This window comes from Phyllostomus hastatus, unplaced genomic scaffold, assembly GCF_019186645.2.
Source record: "Phyllostomus hastatus isolate PE091 unplaced genomic scaffold, TTU_PhHast_1.1 phas_scaffold_39, whole genome shotgun sequence".
Classification (NCBI taxonomy): domain Eukaryota; kingdom Metazoa; phylum Chordata; class Mammalia; order Chiroptera; family Phyllostomidae; genus Phyllostomus; species Phyllostomus hastatus.
The window spans coordinates 25,161,180-25,184,072 of record NW_025334028.1 but is presented as its reverse complement, the minus strand read 5'-3'; the positions used below and the strand labels follow the sequence as shown (position 1 = coordinate 25,184,072).

Here is a 22,893-nt window from a genome sequence, read left to right as displayed (position 1 = left end):
AAAAAACCTTGAAACAAAACCATGTAGCAGGCTAGATTTAGGATTTTGAAACCATTATTTCCCCTCTTTTCTTGGCTAATTCTTCACTACCTTGGGATAATTCAGGGTGGGAGAGAAGTAGGACTTTTTTATTTTCCCTACCTCTTTTGTATTTCAGGGAGATATACACTTCCTAAAGGAATATAACAACAACAACAACAACAATAAAACATTTATTGCAGGCTTAACATAGGCCAGGCACTTGGATGTCCTGTCCCCTGGTGGATGCCAGAAATTTGTTTTCCCCGCCTCCCTGAAGCCAGGATGCAAGCTTGAGCCCCAGGCTCTGCAGGCAGATATACAGAAATGAGATTTCCAGTTGGAAGAAGGCAACAAGAGTAAGCAGGTGCCAGAGTCCCTTCTGGCTGTGGCCCTGGCACAGCAGTGGCCGGGGCCTCCTTGGCAGTCTTGCGGGCTTCCCAGGGCCAGCCATGTGAACTGCATGATGCGACTGCTTTACGGTCCTCACCCGAACAGCTGGTGACTGATGTGGGAATTTGACATCTAGCTTCAAGACTGAACCTCTGACCCTCTGAGAGCTACCTACTGTACATAATTGTCTTTTCTGCTTCTAGCAAAGTAGGTTGCTTTCATTGTTTATAGCTCAGAGCTCTGGATGGTGATCAAACAAGTGTGTCAGGCTAACATTATGTATAGTAAATATTTCCCTCTGACAGTCTTTATGCCATACATAACATGTAATGGCAGACCTACTGTGTGGCATGTATCCATGCTGAGTACTTGTGTTTCATGATGAATGCAGAGCTTTAAAAACCAATCCACATTCTCTAAGAGAGGCTTGCAAACGCCTCCCCTTCACGGCTGAGGTGAGCTTCACTCTGTGCACGTGCTGGTCCGCTAATGAAGATAGGTTTAAACTGTGCTCTCCTTTGCCGGTGCTGTGTGGGGTGCACACGTCTGAAAAGTGCTCATGATGTGCCTCCCCTGTGCTGTGTAATAAAAAAGAGAAAGCTCTAGTGCTAGAGCCTTTGTAAGTGCCTGGCAGGCTGCTATATAGATTTCTGCCTCTTTCCAGAGGACTAGGAGTTGAGCACCATGGTTGTGCTCTGCAGCTGGCTCCCGCCATATCCCCAGAAAGTCATTCATCTGCCCAGCAGTTATGCAGAAATGCTCCTCTCTGGATGATACTCTGAGAAAAACTGTAAAAGATAGAAAGCTTTGCGCTTCATGTGAAATGATCTCTTTAATAATAGGAGACTACATATTTCTGCAGTTGGTTTGAGATTACAATTTGGTAATTTCCCACCACCTTAAACAATTTCCATGTATTTTTAGTATATGACACAGTGCATGGAATATATGATGTTAGCCAGTGGCAGAACCAAAGTTGTAGGAATATACTCTAATGTTAGGCCCACATAAGCATTCTGATGGGTGCTGAATGTGGAACAGAGCTCTCTTCCCTCACCCTTCCTCCATTTATCTTTTACTTTCAGGCCATCATCTCTCAGCAGGAGGACACATTTGTTTTTGATCTGGAAACCTCGGCTGTTGCTCCCTTTGTTTGGTTGGACGTAGGGAGCGTCCCAGGGAGATTCAGTGACAACGGCTTCCTCATGACTGAGAAGACACGGACTATATTATTTTACCCTTGGGGACCCACTAGCAAGAGTGAATTAGAGCAGTCTTTCCATGTGACTTCCTTGACTGATATTTACTGATAGAATCTGGGTTACACTCTCAGTGGACACCAAAATAAAGCATTTCTAAGGCACCGTCTGGCAACCAGAGCTGCAGGCAACCAGAGACGAGCTGAAGAAGCTGGAGGCAGGTGGCCGATTTATCACTATGGAGCGTGTACACTCAGCTTTGCCAGGGAAGGCTGTTCCCTGGGGGGGCGGGCGTCCTCCGGCGAGACTGTGCTGGCTGTTCTGTGGTCTTTGCCGGATGGTGATTTTCGGGTCTTCCCTCACAGCTCTACCACCACACGCACCAGTTACAACGCAGCCGTCTCCCGCTACCCAGAAAAGCATGTCCACACAGGTAGGCCTCTGGGGAACCACGGGAACATGACCGCAGGGCTTCAGATCGGGCTCAGCCCACTTAGCTTTTCAATTCAAAGGAATTAGATTCAGACTTTTGACCCTGGCAGCAAAGTGGCATTCTTTTTAGCTTTGATTTAAATCATTTTACAGATATTGATTAATTATAACAGGCTACAAAATTACTACAAATGCTCATGTTCATAAAATCACACTGAGAATAAAGCAAATGGGACAAAATATGAATAAGTGCCAATCTGAGTGAAGGTATGTAGGAATGTTTTTGTGCTGATTTTGCAACTTCCTGTAAATTTGAAATCATATCAAGAATTAAAATTTTCATAAATTACATGACAACTTGATATTTTATCTGTGGCTTTTTTAATCATTCCATAAACATGCAGTTGTGCCCAGTACTGTGCTGGGCATTAATTGACATTAGCTCTGGGCAAGGTTTCATTCTAGTTGATAAACTGGGAGAATTTGAAGAATCTGATCAAGAGATATGAGGGGTTTTCTCTGGGAAGAATTATGGAGTTGGTTACAGAATGAGTCAGCAATGAAAATTGGGCTTTAACATTACATAATAGTTTTGGTTTTAAAATTGAGAAGTTTCAGGCATGTTTCAGTAACTAAAATAAATAAATAAATAAATAAATAAATAAATAAATAAATAAATGCAGATAATCCAGGCATTTTGTTCAGTATCTAAGAGTTTCCTCATGCTATGTGTTGAGTTATCTCAATATAGATATATGTAAACTTTATGAGGGACTGGTACTTAGGGGTGTAACTCAGAAGATTCGTAGTCAATAAAGATTATATCATTTTCTTGTCACCATTGAAAATCCTGTTTTATCAAACTGTTGCTGGGGGACAGGAGGATACTTTTCTCCATAAAACTCGAGAATATTCTGTGCCTGGTGCCCTGTGAGGCTTTGAAGTTGTTGGGCCAGAATTTACATCACAGTTCTGCCCTTTCTAGCTCGGTGACCTTGATCAAGTTATTTGACTTCCGTGTTTAGTTTTCTCACGCACGGTAAAATGGGAATGATGGCACTCACTTTGTAAGTTTGTTTTGAAGGATAAGTTAAAACTTTGGCTGAAGGGCTGGGCTCAAGGCTGGCGTTCAGTGAGGGCTCCGTGTGTGGAAGCCCCGCCCTGGAGTACGACCTTGCTGTGGCAGAGGTGGCAGGGCTTCCGGCCACACCCCTCAGATCAGAATCCAGGTTCTGAGGCTTTTTGGCTGTGTGACCTTGGGCAAACCCTTGAACCTTGGGACTTTAGTTTTCTCATCTGTAAAAATGTAACCTCTAACCTTCAAAGGGAGGACTAAACGAATAGGGTCTGGAACAAAATAAATGCTGAGTAAACGGTGGTTTACATCATAATGTAAACGGTGGATTAACATCATAATCACTGTCAGTCAGTACAGAAACAATAGCAAAAATGAAGCCAATAAAGGCAAATGTCTTACATTTTAAGACCAGAAAAAGATATTAGAGAAGAATGATTTTTTAAAAAAAATTCCCACCTGAGAGTATGTTCACTGATTCTAGACTGAGAGGAGGGGAGATAGAGAGAAACCCTGATGTGAGAAAGAAACATTGATCTGATACCTCTTGTGTGTACCTGGACCAGGGACTGAACCCTCAGACTTCTGGTGTACGGGATGACATTCCAACCAACTGAGCCACCCAGCCAGGGTGAGAAGGATGAATTTTTAAAGGAAGAATAAATTAATGAATGGGCATAGGTATATGCCTGCAACAATTTGTAAAAGGAGAGAGATGGACTGTGTACACATTTCTGTAGGAGAATAGTAACATCCAGAACATTCTCCCATAGTTCTTGTGTGGCTCTGTGGTTAGCCATGGCCACCATTTTAATAGATTTATTTTGTTGCATTTACTGGGATAGAATCTAATGTACTTACTCTTGGCTTTGGATTCTGAGAATGCATTTCTGTTAGCAGTTATGTCAATAGAGAGATTGGAGAGAAGGGGACCAGGTCCTTCTGCTGTGCTGACTGCAAAGCACTTTCCATAGTGAGAAGAAGAGAGGTCAGTTCACAGGATTACATCTTCCTATTTTAGAATGAAGAGAACAATAAAAATGGTAATTTTCTCATTCACATTCACTGTAACTCTTCTTATTTTTTCTCTTACTTGACTTTTTATTGTGAGAGGGTTTCAAAGCAGTGGAAGCCACTTGGAAAATGAATAGGGAGGTTTTGTCCCCTGGTGTAATGAAAGGGAACTGGAGTGCAGGGACATGAGGTTTGCTCCCCTGGCGTTCCTAAAGTGACACAGGAATGTTCTCCGGGACTATCTCTGGCTCTCAGCTATGAAACTTATTCCTCAGCTTGGTAAGATTTAGGGAGGAAAAAAAGTAGGCATTGTTTGTGGGGGAAATTCAAAGCATTTAAAAATATTCCTACAGTCTACCTTGACCTTGAACACAATCTTATCAATTCAGTGAGCATGTAAAATGAGAAGGGCTATGCAAAAAAAGGTATTTAGTATTATTTACAAGCCACTGGGGGAATTATTGTTTTTTTAATTGACTTACTGGAGGATATGAACCAGCTCGATGCTTTACAAAACCCCAAAAGTCTCAGACAAAACCGGTGCCTGGACACATTTATATTTTGACTGTAAAGACTGTTTAACTTAATGCATTCACTCATTTACCAAGCACTTATTGAGGACCACTCTGAGCAGGCCTTGTTGCATCACCAGGGGAATGGCGATGAGAAAAGAGACAAGTCTCTGCTCTCATGGACTGTCCCTTGTGTGGGGAGACAGACAATAAGCAAGTAAACAAATGAGGCCATTTCGGCTGGTGACAAATACATAAGGTTTATGTGACAGTTAGACGAAGCCATCTTTTTCACACTTTGGGAAAAGTTTTTGAAAGTTTAGGATAAAGTATAAATATAAATAAAAATAAATGAATAAATAAATATGTATTTTTTCAGTTGAGAAAGGAGTTGTGAAAGGCCTTTCTTGTGATTAATGTGTAAGGAAGGAAAAACACAAGACTGGCTCGTGGGCTGGGCTGGGCCCCGAGCTGGTGATTGATGCGCTGCGTGTGGGCTGATCTGCCGAGTCATCCGGAGCCCGTGAGTAGGGCCCCGACAGTGACTGGCTGTGCGGGAAGGAGGGCCCTGCACGGTTGTCTCATGTGTTGTAACTAACGACCCCTTCTTATTTCTGGGGACACGGGTTAGTGAAGCCCACCATGAAGGAGATGTTTGCAACACTAACACGGGCTAACCCCTTAGGTCGGGTCCCAGCCTTTACATGGGATTTACTGAGCTCCAGCTACGTGCATGGCATGCGCTGCAGTGAGCCAGACAAAGGGCAACAGTAACACCGAGTGACTTAGAATTCCTGGGAAACTGGATGTGGGGATCATGGAAATTTCTGGTTGAGAACTCATCCCTGCCTTATAATGTATGTGGGAAAACCTTCTTTTCTTACTGTTTTGTTACCATTGTGGCTTTTGGGAGGCAGTTCACACATTCCCAGTATTTGGTGCAGCCGTTATCGGCTGGCCACCCTACAGCCATAACCCCCTTCCTCTCTGGTAATAGAGGTGGCTATGTGTCCAGCCCCAGGGACTGGATCATAATTGGTTATACTAATTCTATTCTGATTGGTCCAGGGTTAGGCATATTACCCAATTCTGGCAAATGAAACATAAGCTGACACTTAATGTGGTGTTTTGGGGACAGGTTTTCCTGCCTGATAAGAAGGAGACCTGAGGAGAGACCTGCTGTTGGGTGAAGTTGAGAGGCATCCGTGTGAGGACCTGATGTTTGGAGCTGTTGCAGCCTTTTCATGACCTTGAGGAAACATTGTTGACACAGTGGGATGTCAGAGATGTTGAACTGCTGAAGTAACCCTGTAATTATCCACTGCTGGTCTTATAAAAAGCACTCTGACTCTGTTTGTTTAATCCGGTTGTGTTCAAGTGTTCTGATTTTACAACCAAGAGCATCCTGATTGACACAGCAGTTCAAGCTGTGGGCTTTGAAATCAGACACATTGGAGTTGCAGATGCAGCACCGGAGGGCAGTTCAACTTTGGATCTAAGTGGCTGAGTCTTTCTGTGCCTTAGTTTCTTTATCTTTAAAAATGGGGGTAATGATCATAATAAAAATAATAACTCATGGATTACTTATGAGGACTAAATGAGAGATTGCATAGACGCTGATAAGCACATAAAAACTATTCAACAAATGTTAGCTATTATAGTTACCATTGCCTCTGTGTTAGGTCTTCAGAAAAAGCCTCAGGATGGGGGCAGAACTGGACCCTGCTGAGGCGTGGTGATGGGAGCCGGGAGGGCTTCCGCCAGGGCAGCTGGTGGGAGGGAGGGGGAGCGTGGCCCCCGGAAGGGGAGACGTGAGGACCTTGACTCCTTCCCAGAGTCATAAGCTCATCACCCTGCCTGGTCATCCTGAAGCTACAGTCGTAGAGAAAGTGTGGGCCAGGCCCTATTTGGCCAGCAGATGATCTGTTGGCCAAAACAGTGCTTTGAGAGGTTGAATTACTTGCTCACATTAAAAAAACGGAAGATTCCACATAAAATCTACATCTATCTCTGATATTCTCATAATTATATTAAAAAAAAGAAAGCCCCTATTTGTTTGATGCACTCATAGTCAGGAATTCTAATTTTATAATTGGGAACACTCTAACGGATAAAGGCATGGGCTTGGAGATCAGACAGAGCTGGGTGTCTGGGAGGTGGTGGGGTGCCCAGGTTTTCTCTCAGCCCAGGGACGCCTGGTCATCACGTCACTGTGCTCAGACGTCTCGGTGGTGTCTCCGCTGAGGAGGGCTCTGGAGGCCTGACCTGCCCAGGTGGGTGAAGGGTGGATGCTGCTCTTTTTTATGGGAATAGCCAGAGTTGGGTCATTGGCATGCTTTCCTACCCACATTTTTGGTACTTGAACGAACTAAAAGGTTCTTAACTAGTCAACTTTGCAAATACAATGAACGAGATTTTGCCATAGATCCAAATTGTGTGTGTGTGTTTGTGTACACGCATGAGAGCCACATGCAGTGAGCAGCCACAGGCTCATGCCCTGATATTGAACCTCCAATATGCAAGTCTGGCTGCACCACCTATAGAATTTGAATGAATCCCTCAACCTCTGGGGTTAATAGCAACTATCTCATAGGGCGGTTAGGGTTAAATGAAGTACAGGATGAACAATGCCCAGGATGGGTAAATGGATAGTCAGTGCTGGCTTATAATTATTATTCCTGAAAGCCTAAGGTTGGCAGTGGCTGGAATGATCAGGCCAAGGAGTCTTAACATTTTCTTCACCAGCCTGAGTTGAAGGAGAACAATTCAGGCAGAGAGCAGAAGCTTCTAATTCCCTTTTTTTGTAAGCCTCTTTCCAATTTTGTTGAAGCAAAAATGTTGAGCAGCGAGAGCCATGCCAGCAGCTGGGTGACTGTGCAGAGTTGTGCTTCTCCAGCAGAGGCCTCTTGTGCACAGGAAATGAGGCCAGTGGCTGGTGGATGGGCTGCCCTGGGCGAGGGCACTGGTTCCAGGAGGCTCCCCTAGCAGGAAGCGGGGGCAGTCTAAGGAAGAGCTTGCAGGGTCTCCACTCCCACACCACCCCCCTCTGGCTTCAGAGAGCTGGGTGCCAGCGCGCTGCAACGCAGGAGTCTTTCTTGAAAGAAAGGGAGGAGTGGAGGCAAAAGTGGGGGTGGGAGGTGGGTAAGAGAGACGGAGAAAGAGAATGAGAGAGAAAATGAGGGGGGAGAGAGAGAGAGACAGCAGGTGTGTGTGTTCTGGAGTTCTGGTTTCCCCTCAGGCTCGAGCGAGACTGCTCCCCAGGGTCAGACCTGCACAGCAACATTTTCTGCTCTCTGTCTTCGTTTACTTCCTTTCCTTCCAGTATTGCTGCCTTGGCCAAAGGCTGGCACCTGAATGACTTTTAATCCTATGTTATTACAATGGATCTATGAAAACTTACCACAAAGCCTCAGGACTAAATGATTGGTGGGCAGGAGTCAGGTGTGCCTTCACAGACACTGACAGGAGCAGAGCGGTAAGGAGAAAGGCTGAGACGGAGTCAGGGCATGATTGAAGGAAGGAGCGACAATCTGGTGATGAGGAGGGTGTGGTAAAGGTGTCTGCCCCAGCCGGCAGGGCCTCTCTCTCTAGGAGTTTGCCATATGGGCATGTTGGTGACTCACTGCCCACACATACTTTCCTGAAAGTGTAAACATGGAGTCTCTGCCACTCAGAACCAACGTGGTCCCTGGTCCATGTGCTGTGTGCATATGCTGATCATCACTCATATGTGCCTTCAGTGCGGTAGGAAGGCAGTCAGGCCAAATGCTGGCTGAGACCTTCCCAGATCAGCTCTGGGAAGAAGATGGCAAGGGCTGCTTTGGCATCAGGCTGAGTGACCGTTTGTCCAGGAGGACTTGAGTACATTCTCAGCATGTGCATCTCCTCATGGGGGGGAGGGAAAGTAACCCTGGGGCTGCAGTCTAGGGAAGGGACAGGTTAGGGGCAAAGGCTGCACAAGAAGGAGACTGGAGCGGTTCTCTGGGCTTTCCGCCCCGTGCGGGCCCTGGCCTGGAGCTGTGCTGGTGGTGGGGGGTGTTCCCATGCGGTGATTTCTGGTCTTGTGGCCTTGGGACGGGATGAATTCCACTGGGAGCAGGACTCCGCACTGATGCTCGGGGTGGGGGGGGGCGGGGGGCGTTGGAAGCCCCGGCTTGAACTGCTGGGCAGAATGGGGCAGAGTATGGAGAAAAAAAGCTGCTGAGTGCCCCAAAGCAAGAGGAGGAGGGTGCGGCCAGAAGGAGAAGGGTGGGAAGAGGAAAACCAGCAGGATGCTCTTGGCTGCTCCCAGGAGTTCATAGGACCGCCGCTGGAGCCATGTGAGCCCCCTGCTTGTCCATTATTTGTCGATGGGACGTTGGACTCCTCCTGCTGTCCCGGCCTTCCCTCTGCTGGGCACGTCTGGGACTGGCCCCTCCGGAATCGCCCTGGGCTGCAGAGCGAGGCCCATGAGCACTGGGTGAGCACTGAAGGCGAAGTCCAGCGCTCTTTATACAGCACCAGGGCCCTTGAGCCATCAGGAGTTTGCCATTTGGTGGGAAATGGCAGGAGTTAAGAGATTTTTTTTTAATTAAAAATTACAAAAGTAAACTTATTTCAAAAGTGAAAGGGAACATTTACGTTTGAACAAGGTGATAAGGAGGTTTTCTGCAAAAGAAAAAAAATCCATGGCATAAAGTTTGTCATTTAAATTTTTTAAGCAAAAATAAGTTGTGCATGCTTGCCTAAGGAAAGGGAAGGGGAAATACAAAAACAGTTTTGAAATGAAAAAAAAATCTCTCTTTTTGTCAGAGGCTAGTCTGAGCCACCTGGCTGGTTGTCTGGTATGTATGCAACATCAGCTCAGCCGTCCCTGGTGCGACACACTTGCACCCCTTGTGTGCCTCCGGACCCCCTCTCACCGTGTTCAGCACCACCTCTGCTTCCTGGGTCCCCAGGAGAAGTCCTGGGAGAAGGAGTTTCCCGAATTCCACTTCATCTGCTAGCTTTCTGGTCTGGAGAGATTATTTCCCCAAGAACCAATTTCTGCCCCTTTCCCATTCATCTGAAAATTGGGAATCGAAGTCCTACCAGTTCTCTGCAGACCACAGGAAGGTGAACTGGCTTGCCCCTGTCCTGTGACAGGCAGGGCTCAAGGGCCATGGCCCCTTGCAGGCCGCTATCCTAGACTTCAGCAAGCCCAGGGTCTCTCTCAGAGGTTGCAGAGCAGAAGTCCTCTCTGAATCAGTGCAAGGGCCACACGCCTTTGCTGTAACTCCCTATCTTCCCGATCCAATACCCTTGGTCATCCTGGGAGATTCCCTTAAGAGAAACTGACTCTGTCCCTACAATGTAACTTGCACTCTTAAACTTGGGAAATGATTTTGCCTTTGGTGATGGCCATTTACCGTGATTGCAGATGACTTTAGGAGTGAGTAAATACTTGCATACAAGTTGGAACTAGAAAGAACCCTCAGGTTCGGCCTTCATCATTCACGTAAGTTTGATCTGTGTCAGAAACTGGAACTTGTTCACCAAAATCAGCCCCCCCACCCCCAATAATGGGAACAAAAGTAGATCACCCCTATGGCCTCCCTGCTCTTAGTGTGGTTTGCGGCTGAAGCTTTACTCCCACATGCACTCGTTCCTCCATGCTCTTTTGTCCTTCTGGCTGACCAGGACCATCATGCCCAGCAAGACCTCGGGAGCCAGGGGTGGGAGAAGAATGACTGTCAGCCTGCACCCCTTCATGATGAGGTGGGAGAGAGACACCCTACCTGCCCTGTCCCCTGTTGCAACTGTAGTTCATTGAGACTTGTACTGGGGTCAGTAGATCCTGTGGTTAAATGCTTTATGTGTGCTCAGCTTACCCTTCTGTAAAAAGACAAAGTTTTTACTTCACAGGGTGTTTGAACAAGTAATACAGAATAATGAATTAGTCATTGTAGCACCTGGCATGTAATAGATGCACAAGAAATTTTTGTTCTTTGAGGGTTGTCATATTTCAATGAAATAATCATTTTGAAAAGAGATACTAACATGGGAAAGCTGGCAGATGGAGGTGAGAAGAAGCCCCTATACCCCACTCATTCTAAGATGCTTGAACAATTGGTGGAACTACTCACTTGTCCAGGGTAATGGAAGCTGGGCGTTGTAGATGGAATGCATCAAAGTGTGGAATGACATTCATTTAATCCCAAGCCCCTCCTCAGTATCTCCTCCCAACCCCAAAGCCAGCTGATGAACCTGGGAAACCAGTGGACAAACAAGCAAAGCAGCGGGACTACAGGGAGGACTGTATGAGGAGCAGCTTTCACACTGTGAGTGCTTTTTTAAAAAGATGGCAACTGGGATGATTTATTTAGGTGATCTTTAAGATACTGTCCAGCTCCAAGTTTTGTGATCCTTAAGAAAATAAACAGAATTTTAGTTTCATCTTCTCTTGACTCCTGTGTCTCCCAAGCCCATCATTACCTGGGGAAGCACAAATGAGAAAGATGATTCCCCCCAAAAGCAGAAAATAAGGAGAAAGTGATAATACCAGTGGTCTCCGGTCCATGAAAAATTCACACAAGCATTTTATTTTGTGATGAGGGGGAAAAACAAGTCAAGTTAATATTTAAGCATCATATCCCTTTAGTAATACTCTTGGTTCATTTTGGTCGGGGTATATGTCCATCATCTTTGTACAAATTTGTATGGATTTTTTTCTCTTTTAAATGTACCATTTTTTCTATAAAGGGCTTCAGACATCATTAAAGAATAAGCTGTGGAACCAGATCTGGATCTGACTCTTGGGTGAGTTAGTTAATAGTTAGATGTTTCCTCATTGTAAAATTGAGGTTAAGTATGTACCTGGTAAGGATGTCTTGGGAATATTAGGAGTCATTAATGCAAGGGGCATGTAATAAATGCTCACATCTGAGCGACAGGAAGGGAGGGAAGGAGACGGGCAGGGTACTGCAGGGACTCCGGTGAGTAAATGAGCAGCAACGGGGCTTCCTCCTGCCAGAAAAGAGAGACAGCTGATCCTGAGAAGTCTAGGTTGTGCCTGCAGAGTACAGAAACATCAAAAGGAGACGGAGGTTCTGAGGAAACTATTTTTAAATGGCTTCCTGCTGGGAGACCAGCTTTCAGGGAAGGTTTAGTTCAGGCCCATTGTAGCTTTCCACCTGAGCTCCTGCGTCCCTTCCGTCCCTTCCAGTCCCTTCTGGCGTCGATCCCTGTCTGCTGGTACAAAGTGAAAGACGCCTGCCTCAGAGGCACCGCGGTCACTGCAGCCTTTTCTTCAGAGCACCATGCGGAGGCTCTGGTCAGTGCTGAGATTTAGAAGGAAAAAGAGGAAGCTTCTGGAACTGAACAGAAATGGGGCTTTCTATTAAAAAAGGGGAATGTTATTTTTAGTCTCAGCGTGAGTTGCTTAGTTGTTCCTCCTGCTGTCAGCTTTTCATAAAGTGACTTTCTGGTATGGGGACTGCCAGGTTAGAGGCCTGGAGAATGGTAACAATCCACTCTCCACACCTAGGGCTCCACACGCCTACCATCACTTCATTTGCTCCTGACCTGCCTTCAGGCAGTGCCCGCTGAGGGAGCGCAAGGGCAGGGCAGGTTTGACGCAGTGGCTGGTGGCTGGAATCACCTCTCGTCTTCACTCCCTCATACATCTGCTGGTTGGTGTTGGTGCTGGCTGTGACCTCAGTGAAGGCTGTTGGCGGAGCACCTGCACGTGTCTTCTCCACGTGGCCACCTGGTCCCCTCAGAGCATAGTAACCTGGTTCCAAGAGGTAGGCACTGGGGCTAGGCAGAAGTTGCGTTGCATTTTCTGACCTAAGCTTGGAAGTCACTCAGCACCAATTCCATTCTTGTCACAGGTCCTCCTAGATTCACAGGGAAGTGAGGTAGCCTCCCCTCCCTCAGTGGGAGGAGTATCAGCATCGTACTGGAAGACGGGAGGCTTCGTCGTGGCCAGATGAAACACAACTCCGTGAAACAGACAGGAACTGCTGGAGGAGTGGAGGCTTGGGCTTGGTGCTGGAGAATTAAAGAAAGTCAGACCTTTCTTTTTTTATCTTTAAAGATACAACTTTCAAACACTGGAATAATGGGTTGGGACGTGTGGAGAAATGGCAACATAAAAGAAAGCAGAAGCAGAGTTTTAAAAAAATCCATTCATTTGGGACACACTGCAAAATGAAGAACCCAAACTATTTTACACCACTGAAGAGTCTTAGAAAGTCCTTCTCTATTTCAAGGTTATTTGTCCAAGATTTCCAGGATTTCTGGTATTTTTATGGTTTAATTTTTGAGTTGGAAATTATTTTGATGAAAGGAGGGACATAGGAGTTCAGATTGATTTTTTCTGAGTTCTGACATCTACTTACTGATTAATCATCTTTTCTTCATTAGTTTGAAAATTTACTTTATCACATACTAAATTCCTATATATTTGGGGCTCTACTTTTGGATTCCATTATTATTATCATCCTCACCCGAAGACAGGCTTATTGGTTTTTACAGAGAGGGGAAGGGAGGGAGAAAGACAAAGAGAAAACATCAAAGTGAGAAAGAAACATCGATCAGTGGGTTGCCTCTCACATGGGCCCTGCCCAGGGACCAAACCCACAACTTAGGCATGTGCCCTGACCAGGAATTGAACCTGTGACCTTTGGTTTACAGGACATCGCTCCAACCAACTGAGCCACACTAGCCAGGGTGTGGACTCATTTATTTTAATCTGCCTTCTTATCCTACCAAGATAATTCTCCAACTCATCAGCTCTGGAGCTAAACAGACCTGGTTGGCTCAGAAGCAGCTTGGTTGTTGCCTACTTGAACTCTTGAAGCCTCAATTTACTTTTCTGCAAACTGGGGATAATTCTACATACCTCACTGGGTTATTTTTATGAATAAATGATTTCACATGCTGTGCAAACTGGGTCAGCTGCAGTCGCCAGCATCTGTGCAGCTAGGTTCTCTGGGAAGCTGGTTCTGAGGTGGAGACCCATGTGTGGGGCGTTTCTTTGGGAGTGCCCTGGGATCTGCACCCGTGGCAAGGAGGGCGAACAAAGAGTGCCAGGCAGTGATGCAGACCAAACAACACCTGAGCCAACACTGAGAGAGCTCTGCAGGTCACAGAGCCCTTTAACACTGTCCTGGGTTGGACAGGCTCTCACAAGCCACGTCAATCAGCGTGGGACCACAGAAAGGGATGTGCCCTGGGTGAGGTAGCTCTCTGCTGCTGAGGCCATTATTTGCCTAGCGGCGGGGCTGATCAGTCCTTTGTGAAAGGAGGATCCTGGCTGCACACCGGTGTGTCCGTCACGGTGCCTCACTCCTTTTCCCTTCCTCCTCTCCCTCATTTCCCGCTTGCTCTCAAGTGAAGAGAGTTCAGGAGGGCTTCACACTGTAAGATTTCCTGTACAGGACTGCTGGCAGGCTGAAATTTCAACACTTTAGGCATCACGAAGGCAGAGAGAACACGCTCAGGGGCGGGGAGGGAGACTCTGCATGAGACGGAGGAAGATGAGGCGACACAGCCGAAATGAATGAGCCGTGCGAGGATGTAACGAGCCCAAAGCTTTCATCTCAGGTTAACACGCTGTTCTTTTGATAATTTTTGTTTGCTTCAGGATCAAAAAATCGACTCCACAGAGGAATGTGAATGTGGTGACCAGGCTGTGGCAGGACCCTGCGGTCACAGGAAAGTATGTGCACATATCCGACAGGACAAGGCCGTCAATTTGCTTTTCCTTTTATTATAAAAGTAAAATAAAAAATAGCATTTATAAATCCAACATTTCTTCTCTTAAAGTATTTGATCTAAAAACATATTTACAATAGCAAAATGCAGAAAAGGGGAAAATACCATCTTCAGCACTGATTGTAACCATGTTTAAATATTGGCAAGCACATACTCTTTTTCAAATCACAGAGATAACTGCATTAGAAAAAGCAGTAGCCTTTTGTAATTACACACTGAGACTTTCATTTTAAAATATCTCATTGAAACTATTCTTAATAAAATATTAAGAATTTTTAAATTCTTAATCTGGATGCATGACAGTGCTGTGGACAGCCAGGAAGAACACCAGGTGGGGACTGTGACACCTAATGACAGTGGGGACGCAGTGGAGGGACAGCAGCAATGACAACAGAAAGCAGCTGGGAAAGCTCAACCAGGTACGTCGCCTCAGATGGGGCACCAGCGCCACCAAAGGCCGTGACTGCTAGGTGCTATCTGCAAGTGGGCCGGGCTGAAAGTCATTTAAGAACCAAGAAAGAAAGGCAAGTTTAAAAGGCCTTGAGTAATCCAGAACAACCCAGGCCAGCCAGTTTTCCTCAAAGCACCTTGGATGCACTTTGCCTTCCTTCTTTTGGACAACGCAGAATTTCAGAACTCTGGTTTACAGGGTGTTGGAGATTGCCAGAGGGCTAAATCTTGCCTTCTATAGGTCCTTCCTGCCCGAAGTCGTGGGGCATTTTGTTAAGAGTTAACAACGAGCCGCCGCTGGTCAGAGACTCCGTGAAGCTGAGTTTGTGGAAGGACGTCTCCACGCCGCTGTCACAGATGCTGTCGCCACAGAGCTCGTCTGAGGGGAGAAAACGTGCGTTCACTGTGGTGCAGCTGGGAACAAGGCAGAGCCTCTGCTCTTGTCCACTGTTCATCCCAGCTGGGCTCAAAGTCTGGATCTGAAAGGCCTGTGTGCTACTCTTGCCCATTAGTTTCTACAAGTCACCACATTCCGCCTACACCGCCCGCCTGTTCGCTGTTCACAGCGGGGGGAGGGGCAGAAAGCACCCAAAGTAATATAAAAACTGCGAAGACACCAAAATTAGCCAAATGTTTTCACATCTCTTTTCTTATGACCTAGCCTCACATTTATCAGAATCCTTTCTGAATTCTCTTGACCCGATGTGTACCTTTCTTTCTTAGAAATCGGGTGTCTTTTTCCAACCACTGTGTTACCTATTTTATAGCTGATATAGGGGAAACTGCTGAATCTAGGCAAAATAAATTGTCGACAGAAGTAGGAATGAAAGATATCTTTCTGGGCCTCATATGACATTAAGCACTATATACTGTCTCAAAAACATTTTGGTAGCAAAAAAAAATAAGGTGGTTTTGATGACCATGAGTCCATGCTGGACAATCAGGTCAGTGTCTCCTGGCAGAGGAGTCTCCTTAGGGGCCTGAATGAAGGACGTGAACTATTTCCTACAGGCACGGAGTGATCAAAGAAAGGGACAGACCTCAGTGCACCTGAGTCAAATGTTACCTTCTGATATCTCAGACTCCAATACGAAAATTCAGACTTTAATGGCAATGACATGGCTATTGTTATTTATTGATTTATTCAATCAACCAATCTTTACTGGGTTTCTATTATGTGCTGGGAACTGTAAGGTACTTCAAAAAATAACTCTTAATCAAGGGCTTACAGCTTTTTAACATGTATGGACCCATTTCTTTGTGGGAGGGAACATCAGGTCATATGACAGGAGGTGGGGTTAGTTTTCCTGGTGGACACATTATTTCTTTCTAAAGTGGGCAAAACACCTGTCCTGACTCCCTAGGAAGGGCCCTCTGGCCAAGGAGACACTGGTGCTGAAACTGAATGGGAAGAAGGAGCCAGGCTGGTGAGGATCTCTGCAGGGCAGGGGAAGAGCAGGTGCCGAGACCCTCAGGCTGGACTAGTGAGCCGGAGCTGGAGGACGGTGGAGCTGCACAGCAGCAGGGAAGGGCTGATGAAAGCCATGTTCAAAGCAAGAATGAGTAAAGAAGAGACACTGCCTTTATTGCTCACCTCCTGTGTTCAAAGCCTCCAACAGTGCTGAGCACACAGGATGCGCTCAGTAAAGATTTGTTGAATGGATGAATGAATTGGAGGGTACACAGCAGAAGTACCATAATCTTACTAGTTTTGTAAACTGCCTGTTGTGTGGAGAATGAACTGAAGGGGAACCAGGAAACGGATCAGCAGCTGCTGCTGGAATGGACAGGCAACGGAGGTGGACTGAATGAGGAGGGTGGCTATAGAGAGGAAGAACTTGATGGCTGTCTGCACAGTGATTAGGACCGGGGAGCATTCGTGGGCCAGTCTTAGGTTTTTGTCTTAATCTCCCAGAGGACAGCAGTGCTTCCGACTGATGTGGCCAATATTCAGTTCGTGTGGGGTGTTCAGACTTTAGTGGCAATGGCACGTGTAAGTACGGGCAAGTAAGGAGGGCTCAGGACTGGGCTCTGGAGGGCTGTGACTTTAGAAGTGGCATGTGGAAGGGGCAGTGAGGGGAGTGGAAAAGCCAAGAGGGCTGATAGTTTGAAACAGGAGGGAGTGGTCCGCTGTGAAGCGTGCTGGCAGCGCTGGAGAAGATGAGAAGGATGGGGAGCAGGTGGCCAGACCCTAGGCGCCCTGACGACAGCAGGCCTGGCAGAGGGTTGGGATGGGCCCCGACTGCAAGAGTCAGGGAGAGGAGAGAAGGCAGAAAGAAGGACACTACAAAGTCCTCCTGCACAGCTCTGCCATGTAGGAGGGCAGAGGAGCTGGGCCGTGGGTCAGAGGGGAGTGGAATGAAAGGACCGTTCTTTGTTTTTGTTGATTTATTTTGAAAAGATGAGGGAAACCATAGCATGCTTGCTAAGTGATCCTGTGGGAGGGGGGAACCGCGAGTGCAGAAGGGATGCTGCGGGTCAGAAAGAAAATGCAGGCAGTGGCAGTTTGGAGAGCGGGACAAAAGGGAAATACAGGACTGTTGGGCTGTGAGGAGAGTCCACTGTGCTCTGTATTTCAGGTGGCTGACAGGTGGACCCAATAATGGTGCGAGACGAGGTCGGCATCGTGAACCCAGGCAGGAGCTGAGGAGCTGAGGGTGCGGTGGGAAAACCACAGCGTCCATCCACACTCGGCGTGCCAGTGCTGGTTCTAGTGCATTTTTCTCTTTTAAATTTAAAAGATGAGAGACATAATATTTACCTTCACCACCCACATCATGTTTTTAGCATCTATTAGGAATCTAAGTCAGTCACGTGTCACTGTGATTGTTCCTGGGGACAGCCTCGCACCTGAGCGGAGATGTCGGGGAGGGGGCCGCAGGCAGAACCTGTGAGCCCGGCAGGGAGGAGACAGACACCGGGGACCGGATGTTCAGGAGACGACGGACGGGGCACAAGCCACAGCCCGAGAGAGTGAATGCACTCGCCTGACCCACTGGCTCAGGAAGCAGGAAAATATCTCAACTGCTTTTTCTTTTTCCCCTTTACCTATGTGTTGTCTGGTGGAGTCCGGTGAGAGAGGCAGCGAGTGAGTTCGAGAGGCGGTCTTCGCTGGGCTGGGGACTGCCGTGCCTGAGGTGCAGAAAGCCGCCTGGATCACTTCGATCGCTTCAGTGTAGCCCATCTGTCTCAGGGCCTCCAGCAGCTCCCTTATGGTCCCTCCAGAGACCTGCACGAAAGAAATGAAGAAAGAATGTGTTCTTGTGTGAAAACCTGTGCAAGGAACAACCGGGCAGGCTGCAAACACGCACACGCCTTCCCTCTGCCAGGCTGCCTCCTTCACCGCAAGAGGCAGGTGGTCCTGGAAGGTCAGGGCAAACAGCATCTAAGCAAATACTATCTTTGAGTCAAGTTTCCTGTTTTAGCTCAAAGAGCATTCAGGAAATGACGGAGAAGAGGTTGATAGTAAGCACAGATTGAGAGAGATGCTGAGGCAGTGACGCTACCTAGAGCTCAGTTCATGCAGTGTCCCTATTTAAGCTGAAGCTCTAAAAGCACTGGGAAACAAGAACTATCAATCAAGTTTTCAGTCCCTATTTACCTTTTAGTTTTGGAAATTACCAGGCAATGACTCTATGAGGAGTCACCTCACAGAAACATGATTCCAAGTCCTGACACATGATCAAGGCATGATCTTTGGGACAGGAAACAATGACTATCCATCCTCGTCTGTCGTGTTTGTTCAGGGAGATCAAAGTTCTGGGATCATCCTGGCCCTCTGAGTAGCATTTTTGCAGACAAGCTCAAGGCATTGAAAATAGGGAACGTCTCTAGTATCTGAAAACAGCCTAGGTATCTGAAAGGCTTTGACCTTGGCCTGGGCCACCCTCCCAGGACATGGGTAACAATGCATTCTTCTTCCTCAGAATGAAGGGAGATGGAAGGGGGTTGTGCCCAGCAGTAATGTTAACAGAGCAAAGTCAAATACACATAGTTAGCGATGTCAGGGAGTGCCGTACCTCATAATTGTCCATGAGAGTTTTAGAAGGAGCAGGGCTCAGCCGGAAGGCATTATTGAGGATCCCCAGACCCAGTTTCTGTGCCAGAGTAGCCCAGTTTTTGTCTGGATCAGGAAATTCTAGCAACTTGTAGAGCTGCAACTTTGCATCTTCAGTCAGCTGCTTCATGTCTCCTGAAGGAAACGAAGAAGAAACACGCCTGTCCCAGCCGAACAGAGACACGCTGGACGGGGTGATGGCCGCCACGCTGCTCACCCTCCCTCCGAGCCTCCTGGAGGTGGTCGAGCTCCTTCACCTGAGCGTCAGCAGAAGGCAGGGGAGTACCAGCAGTACTCAGGAAAATATCTCAACTGCCTTTTCGTCTTTTTTCTTTACCTATTTGCAATCTTGTAGAGGCAGGTGAGAGCTTAAATTGCATGTCCCCCTTTCACACCTCCAGGCTCTCCTGATTCTGCAATGACCTCTGGCCACCTGCAGACACCCTGGGTGATGCTGGTGCTCCCCGCCCCCCGCCCCACTGACAGTGGGGAGGAAACGCTGGTTGGAAGAACTCACCTTGCGCCAGTAAATCATCAGATGTAAACTCTGGCTCATACGGTTTCCCATTTAGTATGTCAAACACCTGTTGGGAGAAAAACATGGGGAACAACCGTGAGGGAAATATGTGGTGTTTTTTATTTTTTATTTTTTGTCATTAAGAACTCAGAATGTCCTTCTCAGGCGGCTCTGGTGCCCCGAGGACAGAAGAATGGAGAGGAGTCTGGGCCATGGCCCAGGCGCACGCAGGCACGCCGGGGCTACAGGGCCAGGAGGCTGTGTTCCCTGGGCGCTGTCCCAGAAGGGCTGCAGGACCCAACCCCGCCTCACAGAGAGCAAGGGCAGGCCCTTCTCAGGGACAAAGCAGTCCATGCTGCCAGCTCAGCTATGTCTCGGCGAGGGTCACTCTCAGTGATGTCTCCCTGTGAGCTGGGCGAAGGCTGACCTTCCTCAGGACTGGGAAGCTGTGTCCCCTCACTGCCCCCTCCTTCCTAGTAAAAGACTTACGAGAATGAGTTTTACAGACTTGCTCAGAGTGAGGTACGGAAATGAGCACAGGGCTTAGTGTTAGCCTTGTAACATCTACATTCTAACTCAGGGGCCAGAAAAGTCTTAAGTTAAACAAAGTCCCACAGCTATGGAGGCCTTTCTGTGTTCTCTGCAGTCACTTTGCGGCTGGCTGACCTGCGGAAGGATGACTTGGGTCACTGAAGTGGGTTATCTGCCTTGTGTGGTGAGGCTTCTGGGAAAGCCAGGTGCTCAGTGTAAAAGGAGAACCATGTGGTCTCTGCCGGGGTCACTTAGCTCAATCCACATGGGCCATGAGGAAGCCGCGGGCAGCTTTTGGGTGTGGAGCAGCGCCTGCCCGTAAGAGAGCTGATTTTTTCGTGTTGGAGATCTGTGTGCTGCCCAGGGCCTTGCTCTGGCTCTTCTGGCTGGGCCAGAAGGACCTGGTAACTGCTATTCATTTTGAGATCTCTGGTTGGTGGAGTTTTGAGGAAGGCTTTAAGTCTGTTTACTCTGTTTATATTATTGAAATCCTCAGAAGAATTTCCAGTTTCCTTTTAAGTTGAGAAATCACTTAACCAAAGTTGAAGCAAACCATAACATTTTATCCCAGTTTCCAGTTTCAGTTTCCTTAATTCCAGTTTCCAGTTTCCTTAATTCCAGTTTTAGGAATTAAGACGGGACAATTCTGACATGAGTTCAGAATGGATAACTCCTAATGTGAATTTTGTGTTTTCTCTCTTCTAACCCTCTCTTAGAACCTAACTCTGAGCTGATTCTGAGTACACTTTTACACTCAGAACTCTGCTGACCTAGATCTCTCATGGATAAGTTTTTCAAGATAAACACAGCTCTCGGCAAGCAGTCTTTCTTAAGAAATAAAAGCCATGTGCTCTGGGAAATAAAGACCCAGGGAGACCATCCGCTCTTACATTCCCGAGCCTTTGGCTCCCCCGGGAGCTGCCATCAGTCCAGAGCAACACTCACCTGCCAGCTGGTGGCCATGTCTAGGGGCGTGGTTCCAGGCACAACTCCTTCGTCCTCTCCGTCCTTTTCCCAAGAGTCATCCAGGCCATACAGAGGCTCAAAGTTCTCCGCCAGGGGATCTGCTCCTGTGAAGTCAAGTTACACAGCATTGAGTGAACCGTATCTCGTCAACTTCCAACTGCCTGCGGGGGTCAGATCGGATAAATGTATAAAACATTACTTAGAAACATAGAAGACATTTCTATTGAAATATCCAGAGACCATCTTTTAAATTCTAATTTATTTTGACTGTAAAGGTGTCTGATGATACCCTATATATCCAAGGACACTTTTGAAACAAAACACTTGGAAACCCTCTCTCTCCCATTTAATGCCGTAGGACAGTTTTAAATTGAACGAGGAACCTCTGATCTGGGGACGAGTGACAGCACTTCACAGAACCCGGGTGCGCCCTCAGGATGAAGGTCCTAATGTTCAAATTTATGTGCATTTCTCAACTTCCTCTCCTATTTGCTCAAAACACTGAAGATACCTGCTCTCTGGCTACACGTTTATATTACTGAAATCCTCAGAAGAATCTCCAGTTTCCTTTTAAGTTGAGAAATCACTTAACCAAAGTGATTATTGGCAAGTAACCAATAATATAAACTGGCTACATGTTCAGTTTTGTTCCCAGGTACAGCACGGCCAGGGCCCTGATCACCACCCACAAAAACCACCGAATAAACCTCTGCTAGGATGTGTAGTTATCGAAGAATTTAGGGCTCATCTTGGAAAATCTAGTTTTGTCCTGGTTGGTGTAGCTCAGTGGACTGAGTGCGGGTCTGAGAACCAAAAGTTCACAGGTTCAATACCCAGTTGGGGAAGATGCCTGGGTTATAGGCCAGGTCCCCAGTAGGGGGCACATGAGAGGCAACCACATATTGATGTTTCTCTCCCTCTCTTTCTCCCTCCTTTCCCCTCTCTTTAAAAATAAGTAAATAAAATCTAAAAAAAAAAGAGACATAGAGAAAGGAAAATCTAGTCTGTTCTTTAGCCTACAGCAGGAAACACCAAAAGTAACTCAAAGATCAGAGCTAGGGTTACTTCTCCAAGGCTCAGGGACTAGTTTCATGGGGGAGTCATTAACTGGATGCCTAATGAACAACAGTAAGTTCGGCGAACTCTTTTGAGAAGAAGAATTTGTTGCCCTGCTGGGCGAACATCTGATTTGTACTGACTTTAATAACAGGGAGTGCCCAGTAGAGTCGAAGGAGGTTCTTCATGTTATTTCTCATTTCGCCGTGCCAGTCCCAGCCTGGCTCAGGAGGCAGTGAGTGCCATCTGACCATGAACACGGTGGGGACACTTAGGTGAGCAGCTCACAGGACTGAAGACTGAGGAGCTGAGCTGTGTGGGTTCCTTACATGACCTTCTTCACAACTTTGATCTCAGCACTAGGTTTTTCACGTGAGTTTCTTCATTTCTCTACCAAGGAATCTGCTCCTTGCTACCCTTCCCATGAGACACTGAGAATTCAACAGAAAGCATTTTTGAAACGGTTACAGCTTCTTGTCTGAAGGTGTTTCTTAATTAGAACCCTGAATTACCAGATGAGAGTGTCTTATTCAAGAGAAAGTTTAACTGGACAAGGGGGAAAACAAAAGGCTGCTATTTATTTGGGATATAATTTTACTTGTCAGGAAAAGGTGGTACCCCAGAGAAGAAGTTCCTACACTTTTCTGGACTCAGCTTTTTACAAAGGTATGTAACCTGCTCTGTTTTCTTGAATTGATAGAGCATTTACCTTCTAAAAAAATTTAATAACCTCTAAAGTAAATCAGATATATCATGGCAGGTTGGAGATACCAATATCATTAAATAGTTTTTGAGGTCTTAAATAGTCAGGGCAATAGAGATTCAAGGATGAGCAGCAATAATTTTTCTATACTTCAAAGGATTAGAGGATTAGGAGTAGAGGATTAGGTGGAGTAATACCTGCAATCCTTGAGCCATACAGGGACAGAAACACA

At 46.8% G+C, this 22,893-nt stretch overlaps 2 protein-coding genes across 5 annotated transcripts in view; one reads left to right on the top strand and one right to left on the bottom strand.

Moving 5' to 3' along the window:
• The window catches only part of MANBA (mannosidase beta), a 114,993-nt gene extending 112,597 nt beyond the window's left edge, over positions 1-2,396 (top strand). The window contains exon 17 of the mRNA XM_045820423.1: positions 1,497-2,396. Within this exon, the coding sequence (XP_045676379.1) occupies positions 1,497-1,721 (225 nt within the window). The 3' untranslated portion in view covers positions 1,722-2,396. The remainder of the gene's footprint in view (positions 1-1,496) is intronic.
• Positions 2,397-14,356: 11,960 nt separating this feature from the next.
• The window catches only part of NFKB1 (nuclear factor kappa B subunit 1), a 127,585-nt gene continuing 119,048 nt past the window's right edge, over positions 14,357-22,893 (bottom strand). For 2 of the 4 annotated variants that reach the window (XM_045820104.1, XM_045820103.1), the window contains exons 20-24: positions 20,882-21,006; positions 19,406-19,472; positions 18,851-19,023; positions 17,880-18,060; positions 14,357-15,210 (exon numbers count right to left, since the gene is read on the bottom strand). In XM_045820104.1, coding sequence (XP_045676060.1) covers positions 15,053-15,210; positions 17,880-18,060; positions 18,851-19,023; positions 19,406-19,472; positions 20,882-21,006 — 704 coding nt within the window. In that variant the 3' untranslated portion in view covers positions 14,357-15,052. Of the gene's footprint in view, positions 15,211-16,834; positions 17,557-17,879; positions 18,061-18,850; positions 19,024-19,405; positions 19,473-20,881; positions 21,007-22,893 lie in introns of those variants that run through there. The other 2 variants (XM_045820102.1, XM_045820101.1) reach the window with 1 other exon arrangement.